At 42.9% G+C, this 15995-nt stretch overlaps 1 protein-coding gene across 3 annotated transcripts; it reads left to right on the top strand.

The window, feature by feature from the left end:
• The first annotated feature begins 630 nt into the window (after window positions 1-630).
• Window positions 631-11449, top strand: LOC112854213 (keratin, type I cytoskeletal 28). 3 transcript variants are annotated; one of them, XM_086687265.1, is made up of 8 exons: window positions 631-1145; window positions 2038-2120; window positions 3207-3363; window positions 4137-4298; window positions 4380-4505; window positions 7470-7687; window positions 8611-8666; window positions 10919-11449. In XM_086687265.1, exons 1-8 carry the CDS (start codon window positions 696-698, stop codon window positions 10936-10938), a joined length of 1272 nt encoding a protein of 423 aa, XP_086543391.1. In that variant the 5' UTR covers window positions 631-695; the 3' UTR covers window positions 10939-11449. The 3 variants fall into 3 exon arrangements, with proteins under 3 accessions (XP_086543391.1, XP_025773467.1, XP_086543390.1); XM_025917682.2 differs by lacking the exon at window positions 10919-11449 and adding an exon at window positions 9199-9529; XM_086687264.1 differs by lacking the exon at window positions 10919-11449 and adding an exon at window positions 9184-9529.
• The last annotated feature ends 4546 nt before the right edge of the window (window positions 11450-15995 follow it).

Genomic DNA, 15995 nt, shown 5'->3' with positions numbered 1-15995 from the left:
TCTATATTCAGCTTTGAACACCAGATATAGTAGCTATTTATGCATTAAATAAAGGAATCAGTCAATATTTATGTCATTGTTCAAGGTAATAAATAGGTGTTATAATCATGGTAAGACCAGAGAAGTTACAAGGATCATATTATTTTTAATAACACAATTTTTTTTTTTTTGCTATGGTGGGATGAAATATGTGTTCCTTTACTTAATATATACCTCTTTATATACCTTTGAATACCTCTTTATATACCTCCCTGGTAATTAAGACCCTACTATAGCTGATGGTACCCTATCACAATCTTACTTAACTTTTAAAACTTTACGATATCTGGTGCCAGATAATGACAGTATATTCCTAGGGCCTAGATGAAAGTAAAGGATTACTCACCCAAAATTAGAAGTTAAAATAATGAACTTAATATAGAACTAACCCTGTTATATTTAAGATAACAAATACCCCAAAGCAACAGCCAGGGATGTTAGACATCAATTTACAAAAAAAAAAAAATTACCTAATTATACATAATTTCCTGCTAATCTGAATGATGCCATTTCTCTTCTGGCATGCATAACTCAAATAGAAACACCCCAACAATTGTGTATAAAAGCCCAAAGACACCATCAGCACATGATATTCTGTTCTCCTTTGAAATTACACCTATCTTCTTCCAGACAGGGTGAACGTTTCTCATTCTATCATGTCTCTCCGATTTTCTAGTGGGTCGAGGCATATTTGCTTATGGTCTGGAGCTGGGTCTGTCAGACCATCCAGTGGAGGCTTAGGCTTTGCAGGCAGCAATGCATGTGGCAGTTCTGTGGCTGGAAGTGGATTTTCCTGTGCCTTGGGAGGGGGCCTGGGCAATGTCCCTGGGGGGAACCATGCTGGTGGTGTCCTTGGAAACGCTGCTTGTGCTGGCTTTGCTGGAAGTGAAGGGGGACTTCTGTCCGGGAATGAGAAGGTGACCATGCAGAATCTTAACGACCGCTTGGCATCCTACCTGGGAAACGTGCGAGCTCTGGAGGAGGCAAATGCCGAACTAGAGAGAAAAATCAAGGGCTGGTATGAAAAATACGGGCCTGGATCTTGCCGTGGACTTGATCATGACTATAGCAGATACTACCAGATAATTGAAGAACTTAAGAATAAGGTGAGAAATTACAAATTTGGAAATACTCAAAGTATTTAAAACTAAGAATTGCCTACCCAAAGACATAAAACTAGAACAGGAAATGCCTCATAACTGTTATCTGTCATTTATATCATATTTATTATTTCTTTTGATAAAACATTCTTCCTATTAGTCAAAAATACGCACTTTGAATCATGGTTTTCAAGTAACTTAAATGTTACTAGGTTTGTCGGGGGGGTGCTTGGGTGGCTCAGTCCGTTAAGTGTCTGACTCTTGATTTCAGCTCAGGTCATGATCTCACAATTTGTGAGTTTGAGCCCCACGTCAGACTCAGTGCTGACAATGTGGAGCCTGCCTGGGATTCTCTTTCTCTCTCTCCTGCTCACCTTCCCTCTCTCTCTCAAAATAAATAAATAAACTTTTAAAAAAATGTATTTAAAAAAGTGTTACTAGTGGGGCGCCTGGGTGACTCAGTCCGTTAAGCGTCCGACTTCAGCTCAGGTCATGATCTCCAGGTCCGTGAGTTTCAGCCCCGTGTCGGGCTCTGTGCTGACAGCTCAGAGCCTGGAGCCTGCTTTGGATTCTGTGCCTCCCTCTCTCTGCCTCTCCCCCACTCATGCCTCTGTCTCTCTCCCTCTTTCTCTCAGAAGTAAATAAATGTTAAAAAAAAATTTTTTTTAATGTTGCCAGTTTTGAAATATATTTACTGATAAGTGTCACATTCTAAAAGTTATATGAGTATAGGAGAAGAAATAACCATATTTGTAATTTTTTAATTAAAATTTTAAGTATTTTGGCTGTTACTTAAGGAAATAGGATTTTTATGCAAAGTTAATGGTGTCAAATTTTTTATTTGCTGAGAAATTGTAAGAGCTGGCGTATTTGTCCTGTCCTCCCTTTTGGCTTCTAGGTTATCTCTTCCACTATTGCTAACGCTAACGTAATTCTGCATATTGACAATGCCAGACTGGCTGCGGATGACTTCCGGCTAAAGTAAGTGATGGAAAACAATCACTCTCGAGAAAATGTTTCCTGTCTATTTAATATGCTAAATAACATTTCAATTTTATCCCAAGGAGTATACACTCTGAAAGATGATAGGAAGTAATGCATGTTATAATACTACAATACCATATGGCACAAAGCACATTATAATATTACAATCAGCTATGCTCAAAATTTATACATATTTATTACATTCTTGAGGCAAAACATCACTGTATTTCTATGCCTGCCTGGAATAGAGCCAAGCACAAAGTAGATGTTCATAAAATATGCATCAAGTAAGGAAAACGAGTAACTAAGATAAAATTCTAAAATGGCAAAAAAAAAATTTTTTAATTAAAAATAAATAAATAATATGGCATATTTGGGGGCACCTGAGTTGTTAGTTAAGTGTCCGACTTCAGCTCAGGTCATGATCTTGCTGTTCATGAATTCCAGCCCCACGTTGGGCTCTGTGCTGATAGCTCAGAGCTTGGAGCCTACTTCGGATTCTGGGTCTCCCTTTCTCTCTTCCCCTCCACTCTCACGCTCTGCCTCTCTCTCTCTCCCTGTGTCAAAAATAAATAAACATAAAAACAATTTAATAAAAATAATAAGATGGCGGGCGCCTGGGTGGCTCAGTCAGTTGAGCCTCCGACTTCGGCTCAGGTCATGATCTCACGGTTCGTGGGTTCAAGCCCCGCGTCGGGCTCTGTGCTGACAGCTCAGAGCCTGGAGCCTGTTTCCGATTCTGTGTCTCCCTCTCTCTCTGCCCCTCCCCGCTCACGCTCTGTCTCCCTCTGTCTCAAAAATTAAAAAAAACATTTTAAAAAATTTAAAAAAATAAAAATAATACAATGGCAAATTTTGATTTCATTGGGATCCGCTATCAGAATTTGTGTCACTAAATAAATGCCGATTATCCTGCACAGAACTGGATAAGAGAGGAGTGAAGGGAGGCTTTCCATGTACACTTTTATAACATTTTGAGTCCCAATTCAATTTCCAGTGTTCAGCTTAAAGCAATTGAGGTTCTATTTTCCTGCCTCTTGAGAGAGTCTAACTTGTGTTGAAATTCATTTAATGCCCCCCAAGGTATGAAAATGAGCTCGCCCTTCACCAAAACACAGAGGCCGACATCAACGGGCTGCGGAGAGTCCTAGACGAACTGACGCTCTGCAGGACCGACCAGGAGCTGCAGTACGAATCCCTGAGCGAAGAGTTGAGGTACCTCAAGAAGAACCACGAAGAGGTAGGAGAAGCTTTACTTCTAGTCAAACCGCCATTCTGTACATTTTAAATACTTTGGGGGGTGGCATTGCATTACAACAGTATTCCGTACTCATTACAATAATTCAAACAATGCCAAGGCATTTATAAAGAAAGAATTTTCTTTCTCCCACTCTCTGCCCTTCTGATCTCGTCTCCCGAGGTAATAAATATTAAGCATTTGATCTGTACCCTTCCATTTTTTAGGCTGACAGAATATTCTATCCTTCTGAAATTGGTACATTGCTTTTGCACTAATACACCCCTTTTTGTTTGCACTACATTTATTTCTTTCATTCATAAAAACTTATCTTGAGGTTAACCTCACTAAAGACCTCTCTGACTTGGAAAAGATGTCACTGTTTTCTCCACTTAGTGAGCCTGGCTTTAATGTTGAACACTGCACAATAATAAACCCATTATTTGACACCTTACACCAGGCAGCTTCATATGCCTTTTTTTTTATGGTTATCTCCCCAAAATTGTCCCCAAAACAATGGATGAAAGATTAAAAAAAAAAAACAACTCTATGACAGACACGCCTAAAACACCACCAAATCTAGCTGTCCCAAAGGGGAGAATGGGGGGGGGGGGCGAGGGGGGAAGGAAAGGAAACATGAAAAGAGAAACGCGGAGAGGGAAGAGTCACAGGGTGGAGGGCTGGGAAGTCAGGCCACAGCCTAGAGCGCGGAGAAGCAGTCACACGCGCGCACGGCACATGAACTGCCCCAGGGTCACGTTATCGTCTCCCTGCAGGAAATGCAGGCCCTGCAGTGCGCGGCGGGCGGGAACGTGAACGTGGAGATGAACGCGGCGCCCGGGGTGGACCTCACGGTCCTGCTGAACAACATGCGGGCCGAGTACGAAGACCTGGCCGAGCAGAACCGCAGGGACGCGGAGGCCTGGTTCAACGAGAGGGTGAGGCCGCCCCCCACCCCCACGCCCCAGCCGTGCCCGGTGGGCGCAGGCCCGCTCACCCCTCTGCACCCCGCCTTCCAGAGCGCCACCCTGCAGCAGCAGATCTCCGACCACGCGGGCGCGGCCTCTTCGGCCAGGAGCGAGCTGACCGACATGAAGCGCAGCCTGCAGACCCTGGAGATCGAGCTGCAGTCGCTCCTGGCAATGGTAGGCGAGGGCGCGGGTCGGCCTGCAGGTCGCCACTCTAACCGAAGCCCTCCTTCCCTGTTAGAGCTTTGCTTTACCTACAAATACTTAGAGCGGACGAGAACAGGGAAGACAGACACTGAGACCCGCAGAAAGAGACAGAGCGTTTCTTCCTCCCCGAGATCACTGAGGGTTTCCTTCCCGGCCGGGGCTCAGCGCCCGGTTCGTGAAAATAGCCCACATTTCCCGCGGCCCAGTCCTCAAGCCCCGCAGAGCCAGCGGCAGCAGTATTGCCCTACCTGAAAACTAAGTGTCAGGCCAATGTCAGGGGGCCACACAAGGCCGACCTAGCGTCACCGGCATCTCCTGGTACTGAGGGAGCCAGTGAAAGCTGCGTGGTGCTTTTCACCCCGCAGAGGAAAAGGTACACATCTGAATCCCGATGAGCCCCATCAGCCTCGTCCTCCCCACCCACCTCACAGAGCTGGGCTTTCAGCCACCCTGGCACCTCCTGCCAGTTAGTTCCCAGGTTACCATGGAGACGAGCCAGGGCTAAAACCGGCTTCCCTTCTGGGGTGTGAGCTGGCAGCACCCGAAAAGCTTGATTTTGAGAATTACCACATACATGTGGCCCAAGCGCCCCTGTCCTCATCAGGGGTTCACGCTCCCTGAGGACACCAGGCTGTAACCCAAAGGAAAGAACCCCTGTTAATACGAATGAGGGCAGTAAGCAGAGAAGGTAAAGATGACTCAAAACTATAGGAAGACTATTCTTTTATTTTTTTTATGGTTATTTATTTTTGAGAGAGAGAGTGGTAAGCAGGGGGAGGGACAGAGAAAGAGGGGGACAGAGAATCCAAAGCGGGCTCTGTGCTGGCAGCAGAGAGCCCAATGCAGGGCTCAAACTCACAAACCATAAGATCGTGATCTGAGCCGAAGTCAGACACTTAACCGACTGAGCCACCCAGGTGCCCCTAGGAAGACTGTTTTGACTTAGCCACCCTAGAAAGGTGCCGTGCTCTCTTACTATATGCTGTTTAGATTGGAGACTAACTTAACCAGGGCGCCCGTCTTCTCCTGACCCTGGTCACCACTGCTGGCTGGTTCCCGACACTCTCCCTGCCTCTCCTGGAGCCCTCTTCTCTTCCCTATTCCCTTCTTTCCTGCCACTGGAACCCTGTATCCCCGTTCTTGGCAACGTGTTCTTGCTGCTGTATCCCTGGGCACAATCTTCCCTCTCGTTTCTGAGCTATGTTGAAAGAAATAAAGTCCTGAGTTCCCAGGTCAAAATGGAAGCATTTTCACGTAGGAGATGATGTTAGAAAGTAGTTCATTCTGTGCAACCAGTAGTGACACGGTTTGGGTTCAGGAGATAATCCAAAAAAAAAAAAAAAAAAAAAAGCCCATGTTAACAGACAACATAACTGAATTATAGAATAATAGTGGCATAGAACATAACTTCAATACTTGAGATTCTTTTGTCATAAGATGAATTCTAAGCATGGTCTATAGTTTAGTACACAAATCACATGTAAGTTGGGAGTTGTCTAAATACAGAAACTTTTCATACGCTTCCTGTAGTATGCATACCTGCAAGTTCATCCGTTCCTCCTTCGTCATCTATGAGCTAACCTTTACAGTGGAAGGCTGTAAAGATAGGGATGCTGTCCCCTCTGACTAAGAAGAGAATTAGCACCCTTAAAAAGGAATACCACCTGAGGACACATCCTCAGGGAAACTAAAGTTTCGAACAACAGAGCACACACCTCGCTGACGTCTTGCCTCTCGGTGCCTCCTCCTCCCCAATACCATCCTGTTCACCCTCCACTCCTTTGCCCCCGAGAGCCCAGCACCACCCAGGTAATGCCCCAGTTGGCCTATTCATTAGGTCAGTGGTTCTTAGCCCCATCAAACCCCATCCGTGTCTGCCTGTGATGACGAGTATTTCATAACTCCCTCTTTACCTTAGAATGAATAGATGATATATTTAGCAATACAAAAAAATTTTTAAACTACCATAATGCCATGATAGCAAAAAAAAAAAAGGAAACATAAAAGTATTTTTAATTAAATATATATATAATATGAAAATACTTGGGCCCAACTATCCCAGAACATGTAATGAAAGAGACAGAGGCTTGCACCTTCCCTTGATAACTACATTTTGTTTTAAACAATGTAAGATCAGGAGAAGAAAAGGAAAATGAAAGAGTGGAAATGGGGGTGGACACTCAGATAATAACTAATATCAGGAGAAGTAATGACCACCCAGATGTCCTTACCTACGATAAGGGAAAGAGGAAAATTACTTTAATTGAAGTAGAAATCATGTGACCAGACAAATGACAGGGTATTCAAGTGGAAAGGAGGAGGTATAATGTTCATAAGAGTAGTGTGGAAATAATGACCTGTACTGGGTTATGAAATATATCCCTTGTGTTGAAAGCCCACCCCTGTTAAGGCATTCGTTCAATCTCAAGTGCTTCATAAAAGGCCTTTGAATAACAACAGCAAATCTGGGACAGAGAAGAAAAAGAAACAGCAGCACACAAGGCCTTGGGGCAGCGGTAGAGTAGCTCTCCGGAGACAGTAGCAGAATAAGATTGAAAAACAAATACCAACCCCAAAATAAATAAGTGATTTCAAAATATAAAATTTCCAATATGATTTCTTTTTGTGCTATCTCCCAAAAAAAGTATTAATATATAGGTTGGTCGCGATAGCAAATATTGCCTAAATAGCACAAAAGTCCACGGGAACAGTCCAAAGTCTCGTGGGACAGGGCCATTTATATCAGGTCATCCAGCATGCCCGGGCCCCCACCCCGTAAATGCCTGTGACTTCCCCTGCCTCTGTGCCTCCTGTCTGGTTGTGACGAGCCCCAAGATTTCCAAACCTCACTCTGTGCTGCCGTGTGCTGAGCAGCTCTGATCTGCATAGACCTCAAAGTGGCTTCATCCTTGCTCTGACATCTTCTGCCCTCAGAAACAGTCCCTGGAGTGCTCCCTGACCGAGACCGAAGGGAACTACTGCACGCAGCTCGCCCAGATCCAGGCTCAGATCGGGGCCCTGGAGGAACAGCTGCACCAGGTCCGAACCGAGACGGAGGGCCAGAAACTGGAGTACGAGCAGCTGCTCGACATCAAGGTCCACCTAGAAAAGGAAATTGAGACCTACTGCCGCCTGATAGATGGAGACGGGAAGTAAGTAACACCATTTGAAAATCCAGTTTTTACTTATTTTTAATTTTTTTTTTGACTTATTTATTTTGAGAGAGAGTGCAAGAGAGAGCACGCATGCACATGAGCGGGGGGGGGGGTGCAGAGAGAGAGGGAGAGAGAGAGAATCCCAAGCAGGCTCTGCGCTGTCAGTGCAGAGCCTGATGTGAGGCTTGAACTCACGAACCCCGAGATCATGATCTGAGCCGAAATCAAGAGTCGGACACTTAAACCAACTGAGCCACCCAGGCGCCCCTGGTTTTTACCTATTTTAAACCACAACCATGGACTGGCCATCCATGTTTCATGCCTCCAAGTCGTTCCTTCTTCATTCCCACTGCAGAGAAGTGTGCCCACCTCTTGCTTCTGCGGTTATCTCTTCCACCTTCTGTAAGGCACAGCCCGTTCCTTATTTGCCTTGGAGGACCCCAGTCAGCCCTTCAGAAAACCCCATTTGGTATCCATGTTAATCATTATAGGTTTCAAGATGACTCCCCACCAGGCTTTACCCATCTTTCACTCCGTTCCTAATATCACTGCTGCCCTGAAATAAACTACTCTATACAAACCCCAGGGATCTACATGTTTTTAAAAAGTACATATTTGTACTTGTGCATATAAAATATATTATGTATGTATATGAATATATATATTCTTGGGTTTTGAATTCTTGAGTTTAAAAAAATCAAATGGAAACAAACTTATTTTATATCCTTCCCTTAGAAGACAACTATTTCCACTTCCTCTACACAAAAATTTTAATATTTTCCTTTATGGAAAATTAACATCTGTTTTTGGCATACAGAGTTCACCTGAGTTCATGTTCACCACTTGACTCAATGAATATCTCTTAAATGATAACCAGAAATATTAAAGAATAAACTGGGGTGTTTTTTTTTTGTTTGTAGCTCATGCTCCAAATCAAAGCGCTTTGGATCAGGAGGCTCAGGGAGTTCACCCAAAGGTAATTAAATCTAATTCTTTTTCTACTGCAGCAAGTACTTTTGCGTTAATGGCAATCATCTACCATGGCAACAGTCTACATTTAAGTACTTTTAACTAAAGTGCTCTGAACTTGAAATATTATTTTTAAGTGGATGAAATTACCCCAAACTATTACTATAAATCTTTTTTTAATGTTTTATTTATTTATGTATTTATTTTAGAGAACAAGCAGGGGAGGGACAGAGAGAGAGGGAGATACAGAATCCAAAGCAGGCTCCCGGCTCTGAGCTGTGTGCTCAGAGTCTGACCCGGGGCTTGAACTCATGAAGCGTGAGATCATGACCTGAGCCAAAGTCAGATGTTTAACCAACTGAGCCACCCAGGCGCATCCCCACCCCCCCCACCCACACAAACTATTATTGTAAATCTACACATGCTCTCTCACCAAAAATGTACATAGTATATTATATTATATTACAACCACCACTGGAATTCTTCATCATGTAATCTTTTAGCTGGAATATGTGTATTCACAGGTGTTTTATTTCTAGAGTTATCCAAAACCACATTGGTAAAGACAGTGGTTGAAGAGATAGATCAACGTGGTAAAGTTCTTTCATCGAGAGTCCACTCCATTGAAGAAAAGACATCTAAAATGACCAGTAACAAAACAGAACAAAGGGTTCCTTTCTAGCCACCATTGAGAAAAGAACAATTTGGGAGAGGATTCTTCACAACTGCATTATTCTAAATATCAAGAAAATTATTATTTTCTACCTTTAATGATAAATCACTTAACAAAAATAACCTGGTTTCTTAGTTCACTTTTACAGGGTGTTGGGTGTTTGTTTTCAAATAAATAAAAAAGTGATTGTGCACTCATTTCCATTCACTCATGACTAATAAATAGTTGTTCAAGATTTATGTTTTTTCTACATGCATAGGGATATATTTATGGAATCTGTTTTCATTGACTTTCACTCTAGTTTTAAATTATAGTCAATACCACATGGCATTATTAACATCCACTAGGTGTAATCTTTTTTTTAATTTTTTTTAACGTTTATTTATTTTTGAGACAAAGAGAGACAGAGCATGAACAGGGGAGGGGCAGAGAGAGAGGGAGACACAGAATCGGAAGCAGGCTCCAGGCTCCGAGCCATCAGCCCAGAGCCCGACGCGGGGCTCGAACTCATGGACCGCGAGATGGTGACCCGAGTCAAAGTCGGACGTTTAACCGACTGAGCCACCCAGGCGCCCCTAGGTGTAATCTTTAAGTATCTCACCATTTTTACATGGGCAAATAATCTGGAAAAAAATTAGAAATTCTCCTGTGATTGAAAAATCCCATCACTAGATGGCGCATTCCTGGTATTCTATTGGCAAACCTATCAAACTCTGGAGATCTGGATACTTCCCAGGGTACTGTTCCCCATACAATCAGGATTATATCTGGAAAGATCCATAGCAATGAACTTTGTGTGAATAGCTTTTTTTCTAAAGCAAACTTTTTCTGTCAAGCCCCAGAGAGCAAAAGTTCAGGCTTTGCAGGCATAAGGTCTCTATTTCAACTATTTGGCTAAGCCATTGTAGCAGAAAAAGGCCACAGACAATAGATAAATGAATGAGCATCACTGTGTTCCAAAAAACTTTATTTATGGACACTAAAACCCAAATTGCAAATAAGTTTGACGTATTATGAAATACTACTCTTCTTTTGATTTTTTTTCAACAATTTAAAAATATGAAAACATTCTTAGCTCGTGAGCTATACAAAACCAGGAGGCAGACCAGATTCAACACACCAAGACCTGGTCTAGAATTTAAAATCTCACGAGGTTGATGAACATTGATGAGGGAGCATAAGGCAGGCTGAGGGCAAAGTATAAACTACCACACCCCCCACCCCCAGCTGGGATATGTGTGACGTTCCTCGGGTACTTCTGGCTGCCTGAGAACAAAGGAAAGGACAGAAAACAAATGGCTAAACTGGTAGAGTCTCCATCAGTTTACAAATATCTTAGTAAATTATAAGAAAAAGGTAATCTTATCAATAGCCTAATCTCCAGGAACTTTCTACTGTCTTAATGATAATGCTTTGCTAGAGGGAAAAACAATCTTAGCCTGACAATAGCTAGGCCTCCAGGACTCTGTGACTCTTCTTTAGCATATAGAAATCCCTTTAAGAAACTTGACTTTATGTCCCCAAGCTCCATAGTATATATAACCAGTCACTCTTCACAACCCCAGTGCAGCTCTTTCTGTCCACAGGTCCTGTCCCCGTGCTTTAATAAAATCACCTTTTTGCACCTAAGATGTCTTCAAGAATTCTTTCTTGGCCATCAGCTCTGAATTCCACCATCACTGCAAAACCCCATTATTCATTACAGTTACTGTGTCCTTCTATGTTTCTGGATCAAAATGTATAGTAAGCAGTCTTAATAGATGTTACATTCTCTAAAAGGAGAGTGGCTCTCCTATTTCTGTAATATGTGGTCTGATTCTGATGAGAAGTTCCGGTGAAGGCAGGAATTCTCCCCAACAACACAGCAGTCACAGGGGAGTTCAAATACTCTTCCAAATACACAGCATACAGGGCCAGGTGCATAATTTGCAGGTGTAAGTGCAGGATGAAAATGTGGAGTCTTCTTGTTCAAAAATCAGGGGGGAAAAGTGTCATTCAAGGCACTAAAATATAAAGTTGTTTTCCTGTCTTCTGCAGTCATACACTCTACTTGTCATGTTTTTCTTACTTGTTGTTTAATGTCATTCGCAGTAAATAAAAATTAAAATTTTGAGTTATTGGCATAAATTTTGCCATTCATTTTTATGTTGGGAAATACCCATTTTATTTTATTTTTTTTTAATTTTTTTTTTCAACGTTTATTTATTTTTGGGACAGAGAGAGACAGAGCATGAACGGGGGAGGGGCAGAGAGAGAGGGAGACACAGAATCGGAAACAGGCTCCAGGCTCTGAGCCATCAGCCCAGAGCCCGACGCGGGGCTCGAACTCACGGACCGCGAGATCGTGACCTGGTTGAAGTCGGACGCTTAACCGACTGCGCCACCCAGGCGCCCCAGGAAATACCCATTTTAAACTCGAATATAAGAACATTTAACTTGTGTACAGAATCTCCAAAATAACACAATTTATATTTCATAGCTGATACATGTGAAAGAAAGGAAAAAATTCTTCCTTGACTTTTCAAGGTCTTCCAACTAGACTAAGAATTAATTTACGTGAGTCAGATTAACAGGAGAAAAAACCCAACAAAGTCTTCCTACATGCTCACGGAGACCCAATAATGAAAGTGAGACCCAAAGAAATGACCAAGGCAGGCAGTTTTTATACTTCTTGGACAAAGAGAAAATAAATCTGTGAGCAGTAGACAGGACAAAGGAAACTTAACTTTGGGAGCTTCAATTAGTAAGGAATTCTAAGCAGAATTAGGGCTAAGGTGGTAAATCAGTAAAAAGTAACGAGTTGTTTACACGACTTTCTTGGCTCTAAATTTCCCATCTCTGGTAATAAGGATGTCTCTTTACCTCTTGGTACAGAGAGGGTACGTTTCACATAGGAGATTTATTTCCTGCTTTCAGAGGGACAGAGAGGAGGGTTCGAATGTCCTTCTTGTACAGGCTTTCTTAAGTAGCTTTTATTTAAAATAGTCTGTATGGGGGCGCCTGGGTGGCGCAGTCGGTTAAGCGTCCGACTTCAGCCAGGTCACGATCTCGCGGTCTGTGAGTTCGAGCCCCGCATCGGGCTCTGGGCTGATGGCTCGGAGCCTGGAGCCTGTTTCCGATTCTGTGTCTCCCTCTCTCTCTGCCCCTCCCCCGTTCATGCTCTGTCTCTCTCTGTCCCAAAAATAAATAAACGTTGAAAAAAAAAATTTAAAAAAAAAAAAAAAAAAAAATAGTCTGTATGCCAAAGTAGCATATTTTGGGGCAGGCTGCCTTTTGTTAGCCCCTACAAATATGTGTGTATTTTGTTCTTACCAAAACAGTGCAAACACTGCACCAAACCAACTCAACTCGTTTTCTTTCACTTCTTTAAACAGTAAAACCTTGGATTGTGAGTAACTTGTTCTGCGAGTGTTCCGCAAGACAAGGCAACATGTCTAATAAATTTTAACTTGATAAGCTGAGCGATGTCTTGCAACATGAGTCCTGCGTGACGCCAAATGTCACATGATCACAACCGAGCCAACGGTTCTTGAAATCCCCTCAGATATACAAGTGCTTTGGATTACAAGTGTGTCTCCAGAACAAATTATGCTCGCAAACCAAGTTTTTACTGTATGCTCACATTCTACCAATGCATGCCATTGGCATACTGATGATTAACAAAGAGACAGGAAAAGAAGCAGGGAGTTGCCCTATCTTTCTATAGCATTGTTTTCAGCATACAGGGATATAACAATATGCGATAAGTTTCCTTGGAAGTTCATGTTTCTTAGAACACCGCTGCCTTCTTTCTGCATCTGAAACAAATTCTACTTGAAGGAAAGCCTGGCCTCTCGGGGTTGTCAGAAACTCTACTTACTCGGTCATGGACATACAGACATATTTCCATACTCCTCTGCTCAGACACTTGTCCCATTGCCCCAGGGGCCTTCGCTTACAAGACCCAAGTTCAGGGATAAAATTATTCAGACTATCAAGATGGTAACAGAAAAGCATGAAACCAAGCGTGAGGTCATTTGGAACATGAAACCTTGTGTGCTGCACAGATTTCCCAGTGATGAAGCCAGCCCGGCTTATCAGGTGTGCTCATAACACATTGGTTTTAAAAACACTGTCTCCATGGTGACCGGCTTTTCCTCGTGTGATACAGCGATTTATAATAAGAAACATATTTTCATCCCATTCCTGGCACAGAGCTCCCCAAATCCTTGGAAGTTCCAAGGTGTGGAGAGGTTTCGAGATTCTTTTGTGATGTTAATGAGGTGACTTTTGGAAACTAAACATGGAGGGTGGTTGCCAGATGAGCCAACCTTGGGATGAGGGGGTTAGAACTTTTCAGTCCCACACCCAACCCCACCTCCCGGGAGGGGAGAGGGGGGAGGAGCTTAAGTTCAATCACTAAAGGCCAATGATTTAATCAACCACACCTATGAAATGTAGCCTCCATAAAAACCCTCAAGGACAGGGTTTGCAGGGCTTCCAGGTGGATGAACATGTGGAGACCTGGGGGGAGTGGTACATCCAGAGAAGGCACAGAAGCTCTGTGCTCTTTCCCATACCACGCCATATACATCTCTTCCATGTAACTGTTTTGGACTTCTATCCTCTTATAATAAACCGGTGATTTAATGAGTAAAATGTTTCTCTGAGTTCTGTGAACCACCCTAACAAAATAATCAACCCAAGGAGGGGATCCTGGGGGAACCTGTGATCTGCAGCCAGTGGTTTAGAGACACAAGTGACAGCCCAGACTTGAGATTGAGGTCTGAACTAGTTGGAGGTAGAGTGAGCAGTCTTACAGGACTGAACCCTTCACCTCTCTCCAGGTAGACGGTGGGATAATTGCTACTGACAATTGTGCCAGCGGATTCCTTGGTGTGGGGAAAAAACCCACACCCTGGATTGGAATCAGGGTCATACTCCTGCCGTGGTACAGTGAGCACACATTGCACTTTGTGGTAAGGGTGCTGTTGATGTGACAAGATTCAAAAGAAAAGCAAATAACTCTAAGTCATCATTTTGTTGAAAGAAAGAGAGAAAGAGAGAGGAAGGAAGGAAGGAAACAAGGAAGGAAAAAAGAAAGAGAAAGGAAGGAAGGAAGAAGAAAGAAAGAAAGAAAGAAAGAAAGAAAGAAAGAAAGAAAGAAAGAAAGAAAAAGAAAAGGGGTGTCTGCATGGTTCAGATGGTTAAGCATCCAACTCTTGATTTCAGCTCAGGTCATGGTCTCACAGTTCTTGAGATACAGCCCCTTATCGGGCTCCACAATATCAGCCCAGAGTTGGGCTTCTCTCTCTGCCTCTGCCTCACTCACACTCTCTCTCTGTCTCAAAATAAACAAACATTTTTTAAAAAGAAGAAGAAATTACAAGTCTAAAATGAAGTCATTGCCCCCCCCCCCATAGCAGCAAACCAAAACTTAATTACAGTTTCAACCTATTCCAGCAATGTGACCTTTTAACGGTCCATCTGAAATTTCCTGATAGGAAATGATGAGGTCATCTGCATGATAAAACAAAAAGCAAAAAACCTGCCCTTCTCTTCCCGCAAAAAAGAAGAAGTAAAAATCCTTTTGTTTTCTTCTGTTGCCAATACCGTCTTGCCTTACCGTCCTTCCTATAAAAAGCCTTCCATTTTGTACAGCTCCTTGGAGCACCACTCGACTTGCTAGGTGGAATGCTGCCCAATTCATGCATTGTTTAATGAAGCCAATTAGATCTTCAAATTTACTCAGCTGAATTTTGTTTTTTAACAATTTCTTGCCAAGGGAACAAACCAGAATTCCCTGTGTATCTTTTTAGCAAAGGAACAGACGTAAAATGAAATTCTGGGTGTGTTTCCTTTATGTTCCGTTGAGTTCATAGATCCAAGCAAATATCGCATCTTCAGAATTTAGACTTAAATCTGTCCTTCCTTTTGAGGAGGGTGAGAATTCCCCATGGTGTTTAGGTCTGATTTTCCTTCACTCTGCAGAAGTCTGGGGCTCCTGAGTTCTTCAGGAGTTCTGCTAATAATTGATGAAGTTTTGGGGTGATGGTGGGGTTCGGAGCTGACGGCCAAGAAACAATTCTTGAAGACGTCTTTGGTGTAAAAGGTGATTTTATTAAAGCACGGGGACAGGACCCGTGGGCAGGAAGAGCTGCACTCGGGTTGTGAAGAATGACTCATTATATCTATGGGGCTGGGGGAGGTAAAGTCAAGAGGAAGTTTCTTTTCTTTCTTTTTTTTTTTTTTTTAATGTTTATTTATTTTTGAGAGAGAGACAGACAGACAGAGGGTGAGCAGGGGAGGGGCAGAGAGAGAAAGGGAGACACAGAATCTGAAGCAGGCTCCAGGCTCTGAGCTGTCAGCACAGAGCCTGACACGGGGCTTGAACCCACGAACCCTGAGATCATGACATGAGGGGAAGTCTGGCACTTAATGACTAAGCCACCCAGGTGCCCCAAGAGGAAGTTTCTTAAAGGGATTTCCCATATGCTAAAAACTCACAGATTACAGGAGGCCTAGCTATTGTCAAGCTAAGGTTCTTTTTCCCTCTAGCAAAGCATTAATATTAAGACAGTAGGGAGTTCCTGGAGAAAGAAACTACTCTGCCTGCCTCAAGTATCTGTCAATGGGCTGCAGGTTACAAGGAAATTCAATTTTCTCTGCCATTTCCTTTTTTTT

This window comes from Puma concolor, chromosome E1 (genome assembly GCF_028749965.1).
Source record: "Puma concolor isolate L17-30 chromosome E1, mPumCon1.1.hap2, whole genome shotgun sequence".
Lineage (NCBI taxonomy): Eukaryota > Metazoa > Chordata > Mammalia > Carnivora > Felidae > Puma > Puma concolor.
Note: the sequence above shows the minus strand (reverse complement) of the source record. Positions and strands in the feature narration are given on the sequence as shown.

What these genes read in the sequence shown, in the direction of transcription:
- LOC112854213 (XM_086687264.1), top strand. Translation starts at nt 696, where the DNA reads ATGTCTCTCCGATTTTCTAGTGGGTCGAGGCATATTTGCTTATGGTCT. An exon ending in GCGGATGACTTCCGGCTAAA is followed by an intron (nt 2,121 to 3,206) that starts GTAAGTGATGGA and finishes ATGCCCCCCAAG; the next exon opens with GTATGAAAATGAGCTCGCCC. An exon ending in TCAAGAAGAACCACGAAGAG is followed by an intron (nt 3,364 to 4,136) that starts GTAGGAGAAGCT and finishes GTCTCCCTGCAG; the next exon opens with GAAATGCAGGCCCTGCAGTG.